The 13,417-nt window shown below is 41.2% G+C and overlaps 1 protein-coding gene across 1 annotated transcript in view; it reads right to left on the bottom strand.

The window, feature by feature from the left end:
* The window catches only part of NOX3 (NADPH oxidase 3), a gene marked incomplete at both ends in the record, with an annotated part of 72,641 nt that overhangs the window by 20,899 nt on the left and 38,325 nt on the right, over positions 1-13,417 (bottom strand). Inside the window, 3 exons of the mRNA XM_079149245.1 lie at positions 2,660-2,822; positions 8,263-8,516; positions 10,910-11,002. Coding sequence (XP_079005371.1) covers positions 2,660-2,822; positions 8,263-8,516; positions 10,910-11,002 — 510 coding nt within the window. The remainder of the gene's footprint in view (positions 1-2,659; positions 2,823-8,262; positions 8,517-10,909; positions 11,003-13,417) is intronic.

The following is a 13,417-nucleotide window of genomic DNA, read 5'->3' as shown; positions in this document are numbered from 1 at the left end:
ATACTATCCACACCATCTCTATGTGACCCCGAGTGTGACCGAAACTGAATAATGTGCCATCCCTATTGGTGGGTTTAACTTGGCAGATAGCAGGAGGAAAGGGAGCACTTGAGAGGGCTGAGCAGTTGTCACAAACTGTGACAAAGTTCTGCCTTGAGCTCCAAATATATACAACAGTAGTTGTTCGGCTCTCTTGGCTAAGCTTCCTGTGGTGCAGAGGAAGGGAAATGGGCTTTGGCACAAGAAGGACCTACGTTCAGATGCTGGTTCTAATATTTGCGCTCTGTGCTTCAGATTCTTCCTGGGTAAACTGAGGATACTACTTACCTGGACAAATTATGTAACAATTCACTAAAATTATTCTATTATTCTTATTAGCTTTGTGATTCACTTCCATTTTCTCATCTGCAAAGTGGGAATTAAAATGGTCAGTACCTTAAAGAGATGATGTGAGATACTGTATGCAAAATGCTCTGCTAGGTAGTAAATGCCTGATAAATCTAGGCTGGTACAGTACCAACAATGTATTTATATCTTGACAGGTATAATAAACATTTACATAATCTTATACACATTTACACAGTCATTCTGTAATTCACATTATTTGTCTGTCTTAAGTGTTGTTAAAACTCCTAGTTAGATGTGGGTCCTTATTTCTCCATTGCGTGGAGGAAAAAATCCAGCTCAGAGAGGTGGGTGATGACCTGAAGGCTGTGCTTCAGTGACAGCTGAGTCAGGCAGATTCCAGATCCAAGTCCAGGTGCAGGTTCTCTAAGAGCCCCACCGTCTTCCTACCACAGTGCCCTAGGGCTGCAGAGGGTGTGGGTGTCACGTCCACCTAGTGTTGGTTGTGTCATGGAAAGAACCAGAAGGACCTGGGCAGGAATCCAGATTCTGCCTTTTACTACCTGTGCATTTTCAGGAAAGTCACTTTAAATATTTCTGAGCATTGGTTTGCTTATCTAGAAAACAGGACTTGTATTATTTACCTTATATAGAAGATCGAATTAAATGAAAAAAACATACGTCAAGCACTTGTCACTTGGAACATCATGAAAGAATTATTATTTTGTGTCTTAGTTGGTAAAGCTCTGGCATGAGAGACCCTTGAGTCTAGTGTTGCCCTTGGTGCTCTCAGAATACTGTTCCTTAAGGGGTGTCAGGTGGACAAAGGTTCAGTGGGCAAATAAACTTGGGAATGGTGGGTGTTAAATAAGACCGAATAAGGTTCTCTTCTGTGGAACCAAAGTTCTGTAGAACTTCGATAGGGTAGTAGAGGACGTGAATCTTCTAGAGTGGGATGTAGTAAGAGCTGCTGTTAGGTTTCTCTAACCCTGAAATCCTCTATAGCTGACCAAGTCACGTGACCCGTGTTTCAAAGAATACACAAAAGACATGCTAGTTCAATCAAGCATCTTCCTTTGATGGATATAGGAACTGCAACCAAAGGGTCACTCAGAGAAGTAGCAGCAGGATCAGGACCAGCCCAGCTGTAGGACATCCTGGTTTGCCCTGTGTCCCTAACACTTGCTGTTAAAACAGCTCCTTTTCTGCAGCTGCTCTAGTGCCTGCTCCTGATCCTAAGTGGTGGCTGAAGCTCAGAAAACCATACTTCAAAGGACGGCACTTTGGCATGCTCAGTGCTTGGAACTCAAGGAGAACCAAGGTCTCTGGCCTCCTCCTGCTCCCCTCTCCTGTCTCTCATCCCTCTTTCCTTACAGTGCCCTTGGATCCTCTAGAATGCTAAGCTACAGAAAGAAAACTGAAGTTGGCAACACACTCACAGCCCAAGCGAACTTTGTTCCAGGCATTGTCTTTGGGCCCATTCATCTCTGCTAAAAATCACTTACTCTTCTTCTGAAAATCCCTAAAGTGCCCACTCCCCTCTCCACTATAAAGAAAGTATTTAAACTGCAACCATCCGGTCCTTCTTTGAATTTCATACTTGGTGCGACTCCTACTTGCTTGTATGATAATACGTTTGCACACCTTCTCTCCTGTTAATCTGTCTCTTGTCAGTTTGTTTTATGGACTCAGGTTATTAAAACTTCAGGATGTGGAAAGAAAGTTCTTTTCACTCCTGTAGGATCAAAGTATGGAATGGCATCTCTAGATAGGACAAGGGAAGAAAGAAATGCTGAAGAAATCTAGTCATAGCACATAGAAGAAGTGACAGAAGCAGGATTGGGGACTGGGTAGCAACCCTAGTGGAACAGGCCAATGAATCCCATGAGAATAGGAGAGAGAACTGTATGTTTGCAGACATAGTATGGCCATGAGAATAGGAGAGAGAACTGTATGTTTGCAGACATAGTATTCATCTGAAGAGGCGAAGGGGAAGGCTGCCCACTGACATCACTAACTGCAGCCAGTCACAGACCTTTGTGGCCTGTCCATATTTTATTGAAATGAGCAATTACATGTCCTGTAATGGCAATGAAGCAATAAAATTTATGTCTTGTCATCTTTAACAAGATTAGACATAACCCTTCTCATAAACGTAATACTGAATGGAGATTTTTAAGAACATAAGTATAGTTAAGGATCCTGGAGTTTATCCCTCATAGTTAATTAAAATCCTCCCCAAGAATCGGCAGATGATAGATAGGAAGTTGAAACTTTTAATCCAGGGAAGGGTGAACCCGTGATTTTTCCATACCTTGCTCAGCCTCGTCTGGCTCCGTGACTCACAACATTTGTACCACAGAGATTTCAGAAGAGAGGCAAAGGGAGTGACCCCGATTCCTGCCGCAATGCACACGCTCACAGGATAGTGAAACACGTCGGTCAGAGCAGCTCCGAATGGCCCGTCCACTGCCAGCCTGGAAACACAGAGTGCCACACATTTGACCTTCAGGACACCTTGCTCTTGACACATAACCAGCCCAAGCCAGTGCTTTTCAAAGGGTGTGTCTGCAAATGTGTGCTGAAAGGTTGACTATGTGCTCAAAAACGCCCCATCTGGAGAGCAGTTTCAGCATGAGAATTTGGGGGCTTGCCTCAGGGGGAGAAACCAGTTAGTCCTGCCCAGCTGCCTTTTATGGAAGGAAGAAGCCTGACATCTCCCGCATGAGCTCGGGCCTCTTCCATGTGGTGAGCTCCACTTGCAGTTCTGAGATGTGTGCTTTGATTCCGAGCATCGCGGAGTCCTGTGGAAGAGGCCTGAGGAGCATCGAGCTGGTTTATAAGGCTTGTCCTTGCTTTTCCTAAGGTAATTCTCACTGCTTACATTTATTTGGTCACACATCTTGGTTTGTCTGTATCATTCTAGTCTAATGGAAGTCTTTTGTTTGGAATAAATATAATTCTGAAATAATTTGTCAGTTATGTAGAACTTAGAAAACTCACTATCTTAGATAATGCTAATTTGAAATCTGATAATTATGCCAGGGGCAGCAAAGATGTTTTGTCTTTGCTTGGCAAATTTTTCTTTATAAGCATAAAGCCTATTCCTTGAATAAATAAGATGGTCTTTAGCACTGTCCTAGGTGGACTGGATTCATCGCAGTGCCACACGGGCTTTTCTTCTATGCCCTGTTGTGCACAAGGCCACCTTCAGCATATGGTTATCATTTCACTTGGAATACTCTGCCCCAGTTTCTCACTTGGGTAAGAGTTACCCTTCCAAGAGGTCCTATCCAATCACTATTGGCCGGGGGAGTCCTTCAGGATGCCCTAGACTAGTTAACCCCCTCATATAATATATAGCACTCTGTACCCTCCTTCTTCATAGTTACAATTTTACTAGGTACATATGTATCTGCATGTGTGTGCATGTGACTTCATTCCATCTTGAATTCTGGACCCTCAGGTCTATGGTGGTAGGAACCAGATCTCTCTTTGCCTACCTCGTATCCCAGTACCTCACACGCTATCTAGCGTGGAGCTGTTTAATAACATTTGCTGAATCGATTGTACAGGGAATGCTTAGAATATTTCAGTCAGCAGAATGTATTAAATGACCCCAACTATTCCAAAAGTACACATTTACATACGAACAAAGATATGCTAATTAAAAGGTTTCTAAGTTATTCCTAACCGTTCCCTAAGGAGAGTCTGTCGAAGGCACCCCAGGTTGGCCCATTTGGGTTTTGCTATGTGTTCATGAAAGTTCAATTGGATTTATTTAAAAATTTTCCATATTCTAGACTTCCTAATATTCAAATTAAGTCTCTTCAAGTTAATCTTAATTAATAAGGCTTTATTACATATTGATATATGAAAATGGAAGAATAAAAAGAAAAGGTCATTAACTAGATAGTGTTAGTATCTTAAACCACTGAAGATTATTTTACAAACAATTAAGGGAAATTATTTTATAAATAATTAGAAAAAACTGCCTACAGATTACAATGTCTGATGGTCATTATTTTTATAATTAGTAATGCTTGGGATTTATTTGATATCAAATTTAAAAAGATACCAATTATATCCAAAGAAGAATCATGTCATAAATCCCACAAAATACATGATAAATTTCTGCATATTTAGAATTGAGAATCCTCCCCCTATCTCTCTGGAAGGCCATGTTCTGATGTTACAGTGCAGGACACCTTGCTTCATTTGGGGGCACTTCTAAGTTTGGGGCATTTTTTCTCATGTCTTACTGAAATCTGTCTTTTGACAGCTCTCATCTTTTGCCTTCCTGGGAAACACGTGCCAGATCTTTCTCCTTTCTGTATCTCAGGTCTTTAAGTAGTTGATCATAGATGTCATGACAATCCATTATTCTTTTAGGGGTCAAAATCTCCCCATTTCTCAAGAACTCTCACAATCCGAATTGGCTTCCTTTGCCCAAATTCTTGTTTTCAAGTTTACTCAGTTATCCCTCCTTAATTCCAAATCCCAGTTTCAAATAATGCACAATAGGATTCATCTTCCCGCCTCTGTCTCCGGCTGGGTCCTTGTTGTGTATGGTCAGCAGCACCTCCCCACCCCATTAGCCTCCAGTCTCCTCTCTTTGAACCCTCTACTCATTCAACCATCACTTTCATTGCCATCTCTGTGGTGCTCTTGTTTCTTCTTACTATGCAAATATTAATTGTAGCTAACTTTTTTTGAGTACTTACCACATGCTGCCATGAATTATGCCAAGGTTTTTATACGGAACACGGTAGTTAATTCTAAATCAAGCCTTAAGTACTGTTTCAGTCATCCTCATTGTACAGATGAGGAAACTGAGGCAAGGAGTTCCACACATTCTCCAAGATCATGCATAAAGTTGGACTTTGAACCCAGCCATCTGAGGCTGGAGCCTTGGTTCTGGGAAACAGGTTAAATTGCTGGAAACTCAGTATCAACTCTGAGAAATTCCTCCATCTGGTTTCAGGAGGTAGAGCCTCCTAGATCTCTTGTGTTCCCCCTTTCCTGGGCTGAGAGGAAGGAGCACCTCTGCTCTTGCCTAGGCTGGTTCCTCCTCCTGCTTCCTCACTCATGCTTTTCTTCCAGCTTTCTGGGGCTGGATTAAGACCTTTCAGGGTCCGAGAAGTGAACCAACATGGTGCTTTCCCAAATGTGGTGCAAGATTAAAACAACGTTAAACTGTAACGTCTGGATTCTTTGTGTCTTGAAGGTCTGAACAAATTCTAGTTTTTTGGGGGACTTTACTGCTAATGCACTCTACACTTATGTAAAAGTAGAGAGTAAACCAATTTAACACCTGATGGGAGGCCGCACTGTTAAGACAACTCTTTCTAGTTATTCAATAAATACTCATAAAGTTCTTACTTAAGGGCTGGTTTTAGGAACCAGCAATGTTAAAGTGAGCCCAACTTATAAACTCCCTCTCTCCATGGGCCCACGCTGTAGCATGGGGAGAGACAGCAAACAAGTAAACCAGCCCCTATGTAGTGTGTCACGTGGTGGTAAGTATTGTGGGCAAATGAAAGTCGGGTGGGGGACATTGTGCCTGTTGGGTGACAGTCGGGGGTTGTTTCATATGGTGAGGGAAGGAAGGGCCTCCTTGGAAGGAGAACTGAGTGGAGACCTGGAGGGAGGGAGGGAGCACCAGGCAGAGATCTGGGAACAGTGTGCTGGTGGAGGGAACAGCAGAGGCCAAGGTCCTGAGAGCACATGAAAAACATGGGGACTGGCCCTCCACAAATGGATGGATCCAGAGAATGGGGAACACAGACACAGTGGAATACTACTCAGCCTCAAAAAATTGAAATGCTGTCATTTGTGACAACATGATGAGCCCGGAGGACATTCTATTAAATGAAATACTTAATGTATCTCAATATCTTTTGTAATATATGTGTGTTACGTATGTGTAATTACAGTTAGGAGGGGTATGTTCATGAGGTCTGTGTGTTATGGCAAGGTGACTGGAGTTGATAGCTATGATACGTTGTAATCTTGAAAACTGCAAAAGAGTGGAGTTAGGTGCTGTCATCACAGAAGTGTTAACTCTGTGAGGCAACACAACTGATGATTAGCTAGATTTAACACAATGCCTCGGTCTCGCTCTCCCTGTAGATCCAACAATCTAATCTATCTATACACATCATGTATATGTACATCAAAAATTATGTTGTACATGATAAATATATATGTATACATGCAATTTTATCTATCAATTGAAACACAACCATGAGAAAGAAAGAAGATTGGAAGGGCTAAATCAACAAAGGATGGGAGGTGTAGCAGATTAGCTCAGGGAGAGCCCAGGGGACCAGATCATGTGGGGCTGTCTGGACAAAGCACTCCGTAGACAGAAAGTGTATCAGACAGAAAAGATACTGAGAAGGATACACTGAGTGCCTACTGGAGTAGTGGCTTAACTGCTAGTGGGTTTGTGAAGGGAGAGGGGCTGACAGACCAAAGAACTGCCACACACAGTGCAGAAGCCAGGCTACAAAGATATACATCTTGAGGGTATCCATCTTGCCAGGTAAGGGGAGGGCAGGGACTAGGGAAGCAGTCAGACACAGTGTGTCTCTGTGTGTGTGCACTTTTGCCTGTATTTTAATTTCTGATCTTAGGCATTCGTATTGCATCCTGAACCTTGTAATTCTGTTACATTGCCAAGTTTCCAATTTAAAAAGAAGTTTTAGCTGAATAGTGAGGTGACGTTTGGGGCTCTGGCCTGAGCAGGTGCTGATCATGCCAGGCTTGCTATCATATCTTCTTTAGAACCAATATTTGAAATGAAGGGATGCAACTCCTTTTACCAATTGGACAGAACCAAACCCAAGGCGACATACCTGGTTCTCCATACCATGGGAAGGAGACCACAAACGAGTTAGATTCTGTGCCTTAAGTTGTAATGGTACTTAGTCTGTTACCAATAAATATGCAAATTAAATAACCTAAGTACTCATTGCATCAGAATTCATCTTTTCCATTATTTTATCTTTCCGCTGTTCCCTCCATGAGTCAGACGCTGTTCTAGGCAGTGGAGAAGCAAAGAGGAAAGACTATGTCCTACCCTCAGGAATGTCATTCTAAGTGTGTTCCTACATCTTTTCCAACCAGGTTCATAGGGTAGCAGTTGCTGTTGCTTGGGGATGGCAGAATTAGAAATCTCCTTTGAAATATCAAATTCTTTCAAAATATTTTTTTCATCTTTTTTTTGTCCCTGTTTTTCTAGGGACCTAAACATGGACTTCATAGGATTTGGGGTGCAACAGAAGTAAACTTTCTGCCATTGTTTACTACAAAGAGCCAAGGAGCTGTATCTTACACTGGGACTTCCGTCATGTGCTCGGGTTTTTTAGAACAGAGTAGTATTGTGGTTTGAATTATGCCCCTTTGTTGATCTACTGAATATTAGAATGTGTCTTTATTTGGAAATAGGGCTGCAGAGGTAAAGAATCAAGTTAAGATGAGGCCAGGCGGGAGCAGTGTAGGCCCTTAAATCCAATATGACTGGAACACAGCATCCTTCTTCTGAAGAACAACCTTCACAAATATCTGAAAAGCTCAGACTGTGACAGAAAAGAGTTCACAGAGTTGCCTTACCCATGGCAGGTTGTATATAATTAGCCAAGTGATGCTTTTGGGAACTGGGAAAGCAAACTGTTCCTTCTTCCTGGATCACTGCCTACTTTTGTTGAACATTTGTTTTTTACAGAAATGTACTTGCTTCTCCTGAAAGTCTCCTAAATTACACTTTTTATGTAGATTCTCAATTTTTTAAAAATGGACTCAAACTTACAACCTGGCTTAGAGATATCGCTGAGTTTGGTAGCATGTTGATGCATTAAAATTCTTGACTGTGCAACATTATGATTTAGACATAAAAGAGACATGAGCTCTAACCTTGGCAGGCTGTGGAGCTCCTTGAGGGTCTGTCCCTCTGCCCCAAAGGCCTTAAATAAAGCTCCCGTCCAGTCGCCTGCCGCTCGGATGTGCACACTGAAGAAGTCCTCCTGGGGGGCGGAGGTGAGGGTGAAGGGGTGCCACTCCAGAGGGGAGATGGACGGGCACTGGATCAAGATGTACTGCCCTGGTGCCATTTTAAAGTCACGTTTTCTCAAGTGAAGTTCTAGGACTGCAGACGGGTGACTTACCACCTAAATTAGAGGGAGACGGTTGTTAGCTGTTTTATTCAGTGAAGTAATAAGAAAATGACACTCATTTCAAGAAAGGTCTTCAAAACTGTAAATCGGTTTTTTTTAAAGGTATAAGCTTCAATGATACTTGCCACTGCTTTCGTGTCTGGGTGTGAACTTGAACAGGAATGGAGTTTGTCCTTCAGAGAGCTGTGCCTGATGTTTGGGTAGCTGTACCCCATTGCAACTTCATGCCTGGCATGTGACTGTGTGTCTCAAATGACCAGGCTTCCCCCAGCACAGTTACCAGTTCAAAGAAATATAAGCTAGAATAATATGCATATCACTAAATTGTGCTTGAAGTTATTAAAATAGTCACCACATTATTTCCATGCTTATAAAAATCTAGGAAGAGTTTGATACCTTTGTCAATTATCTGTCTGAATAAACCTGGATATTTCTTCATGCTGAATGAAAAGCAACCTTCCAGCTCTGAAATGTTTTATTTGCTAGGTCTTCTTTTGTTTTGACTAAACCTTGTCCAGTGTTCTATGTATACAAGTTTTAGATGTCAAAAAGCATTGTGCAAGGGCTCTGGACCTTCAATGAGAATTTATAACTCATTGCTTATCTGAAAGATCACTTTCTGCTCTGGATTCCCACCTTATTTTTTGGAAAAATTTCTGCATTTTTTTTTTTTTTGTGGCAGGAGGCTTAAGGGAACAAAATCTAGGATCTAGACCCTGGGACAGTACTTCTTCATTAAGAACATCTCAGTCTTTTACTCATTAGTTCTAGTTCTCTCCCTTCCAATGTTTGTTCTGATGCTGCAGTTAAATGGTCTCCCTAGTAACAGCTCTAGATTTCCACCAGTTTTACAGCCTGGCTTTTGATGCAGCTTGACAGCCGTTGGTGCTTAACGTAAAAACAGTCACACAGAAACAGCTTAGAGCAGGAATAGGAGACGATTTCTATATATCTGCTTTCTTGAAGAGAGTGAAGGGATGTAGTATTCTGTTAAAGTTATACTAGCAGAGTGCTACAGGTTTGGTTGGCAGAGAATGTCTTTTTAGCATTTAAAAAACTAGGGGTGGTAATGATAGTCATAAAGCAACAGCAAGGTAAAGGTTATCTCTCTAGCCTTTACCTAGAACTATCATTAATTCAGTGGTTACTATTTTACCCTAAACTCATTCCTATACTTAGCTCCTATACTTAAGCTCAAGGGTCAACTAATTGATGTACTTGAAAGTCTGAACTTAGGGAATATTAAGATGATCAATGTGTGCACATGTAAATAAGTATTATTTATATCTTCAGAAGGACTGGAATAGAAGAGGATTAATATTTTTGAACTATACTGCATCCCAGAAATTCATATACTTTTTCCGGTTCAAAATGAAAAAAAAAGGTTTTACTTTACCAACTATCAAAGGAATATATTCTGATATTAAAATATTAAGCATTCCAAAATAATATAGAGTCCTCACCTAAAAGTCTACTGCCCCAAAGTAAGCACTGTTGACATTTTGTTGATATTTGTATATTTAGATTTATCACCTCTCTCTCTCTTTTTTTTCAACCAAAAGTCATGGACAACTTACCATATAAATTAAAATGTATGTAGCATCAGTTTTATGATTATTATATGATCAATTAATCAGTTCTCCATTGAAATTATGTTCATTACTTACACATTTCACTATGATAAAGAATTCTGCAGTAACAACAACAAGAACCCCCCAAAAGCCCCAAAAATGTAGGAGTGGGGTAGAGTGCTTGGTACTTGTCTCCTGGACATGCATTATTGACCTATCTGTTCCCATCTTACTCCAGCATGAGGAAAAACTTAGCGAACTGTGAGCATGGATAACAAGACTGGGAACGCTACCACGATGCACTCCACTCACAAGGCAGGTCACTATATAGGCCCTTCCTCTCTATTTTGAGCCACCTGGTGGCCTCTCTTGCTCTGAAGCTTCTATTTCCCTGCCCACTGCTCAGCAGTCCCAGGTGAGAGTGTGCAGGTTTGAAAATGTTTATATGTTATTGGTATATTTGCAAAATCTGTCTTTATATGGTGCAGGAAGTTACTCTGACTAATGGAAAACATACTCACCGCTCTGTCTTATCCCTCAGAAAGAAACCAGAATAAGGAGACATACAGACAATTCCAATGCTGTACTACAGACCTTTATCGGAATTCTGCATACCAGTCTGGTGGCCCGATCCCTGACTTCAGTAAAATTAGTCACACTAAAAGATGCTCAGGATATAAGCAATTATTAGAACAGAAGATGAGCCTCTAAATTACAGATAGTTCTGCAATAAAAATGGCAAATTAAAAACTTGGACTAATAAAAAATTTTCATCTACACTCAGGCCTTTATTCAGACATAAAGCTACACGCATACCTTGATAATGACAACTTCTTGTTGCGATCGCCAGAACCTAATTATTCTTTCACAAGCATACAAGACCACAGGGCCCAAAACCCATTTCCAAGCCTGCAGAGAGCGGAGGAAGGGGGGGTGGGGGAGAAAGGATATGAAAACAGAATCCAAATATTTTCAATTTGAACCAAATCAATATGTAATATGATGGGGGTTAGATATTTTCCTTTAACTTTGGCCCAGTTATCAACAACAAAGATGTCTCCTTGTATTAAATACTATAGCATTCAATTATTCCTTGAAGTCTACAAGCGTATTTAAGAGATTAAACTCTCCTATATTGGTTTTTATGCTCACTTGATCAATGATGTCTTTATGTAATTAGAAATAATTGAATTTGCAAAGAAATAAGGAAGCAGATTGATGTTTATGTTACATATGATAGGATCGTAAGTGCTCCCAAACTCAGCCAAAGTCAAAGGCTCACAAAGCAGCATTACTCAGTCAACATAGGACATGAAAAATTAAATGAAAACTCTCAAATAGTAATTTGAACATTGCATTACTACTACGGGGTCTTTCTGAATACACACACACACACAAACCCAACAACCCAAAAAGCCCAAACTAATGTTGTCTGGAATAAAATACGAAGCTAGTTTCTTAGCCCCTTAAATCTTAATTATAGAATCAGAACAAAAGCGTCATCAGTTTCTGGAGAACCAGGACAGTGAACATTCTCACTAAATCAGATGCTATTAACCATTCTTGAGCATGGTCTGGCATGGTCTGCATTATCGATGATGGATTTACCAGCAGGCTATTCTGATACTTGGTGTCATGTACAACACAAAGTGTCTTCACCTAAGAAAGGGGAAGGAATGGGAACTTAAAATTGATAAAGACTTGTTTTAGGTCTGAAACTGAGTCATCCCAGGAGACATATGATATTATCTTTTATGGAAGAGAAATGAAAGCTTGATAAGGCCAAACAACCAGCCAAGCTCACTAGGCAATAAGGTGTTATTCAAAACGTGAACTCAGATGTGCCTGAACATCCAGTCTCAGTTCTTGCTGGGACCCTGGGCTGCCTCTTCCAGTGTCTACCATGTAAGGGAAATGGAAACAGGCTTCTTTCTGTCTAAGGCTACCAATGGCCCTGGGGCTTGCTTTACAAAATATTAGAAACCAACTTAAGAACTCAATGAATTCATGAGAATGTCAAGGTTCTTATGAATCTAGTCTAATTATTCTGTTAAAGAAGAAAATTTAGGATCTCTGTGGGAATGGGAAGAAGCTGCCCAAGGAGGCAGAGCTAGACCTTAAGCCTTGGAAAGTGACCCCACATTTCCTCTCTGGTACTCTAAATCCCACTCCTACAGCAGCGTCTTGGGAGCAGGAAGGGCCTTGCTTTCTCTAAACCTTTACCAATGGACTCTTAAGGACTCAGTATTTCCTTGTCAGTTATCCTGCTCCATCTCTTGGGTTGACAGATCACAAACTCTTAAACATTATTTTACCTATTTTGAGTTATGTTTCTCGTTTGTCAAATTTCTTTCTTTCTTCCTTCTTCTCTTTCTTTCTTTCTTTCTTTCTTTTTTTTTTTTTTTTTATTTCTGGTTCTGTTGACATGGTGTCTCTTCTCTTCTACACCAACCCTATCTGCTGGTTTCCTGGGGGTCTCTTGTGTGCCTCATAAAGGATGAATTTATGCAGGTAACAGAGCAATTTGACCCACTTATTCTTTTCTGCCTCAGTGGGGTTCAGCAATGTGTTCAGAATAATAGAGAGAATAAAACCCTTTGTCCACCTGGACTGGGGGGAGGCAGGGAAGATGATCAGGGCAAAGCAGGAGACAGGAAGTGAAGTGGTAGCAGGAAGGGGTTGAACGGAGGAATGCGACCCTGGGTTCCTTCTGCTCGAATGAACTAGAGAGTGCTTAAAGAACTTGTCTGGGTATTTACAGAAATGTAGCAAGAATGCGATTCTTTTTCTGTGGGGTTAGAGAGGGTTTTGCAAAACACATAGTCTTTATGTATTTTCACAAATCAACTTCCATGCCCATTTTAGAACGTTCGGACATCACATATATCACTTTGGTAGTGTCAAATTCTCTATATACTCTGATATTTCTAAGGTGATGAAATAGGATGGGTTATCTTTCCTTCAATCATTAGTCAGGAGAATGTAAGCTATTAATCCATCTCATTGCTAGTACAGACATTGCTCTGGGAGGAGATAACCCAGTTTACTTCCCAGTAAGGGTTCCAGGACCCCTGGAAGTAAAAGAGCCAGGATGAGATACAGCCAGAGGTGAACATGAGAAGACTGGTCTGGCCTTGGTGACCAGGATGGATGAGGCAGAGTGAAGACAGGGAGGCTCCACGCTCCTGGGTAAAAGGGGCGGACAGTGAGGTGGTGCCTGGCTTTGGGCTGGGAACTACCACCCCTACATCCTATGCCTCTGGACAAATTACAGGCTTTCTGATGCTCAAATTTTCTGTTTCATAAAATAGGGAATGATTGGAG

This window comes from Sciurus vulgaris (genome assembly GCF_902686455.1).
Source record: "Sciurus vulgaris genome assembly, chromosome: 7".
In the NCBI taxonomy this organism is placed as follows: Eukaryota; Metazoa; Chordata; class Mammalia; order Rodentia; family Sciuridae; genus Sciurus; species Sciurus vulgaris.
The sequence above is the reverse complement of the archived record's forward strand: the minus strand, read 5'-3'. Positions and strand labels throughout refer to the sequence as shown.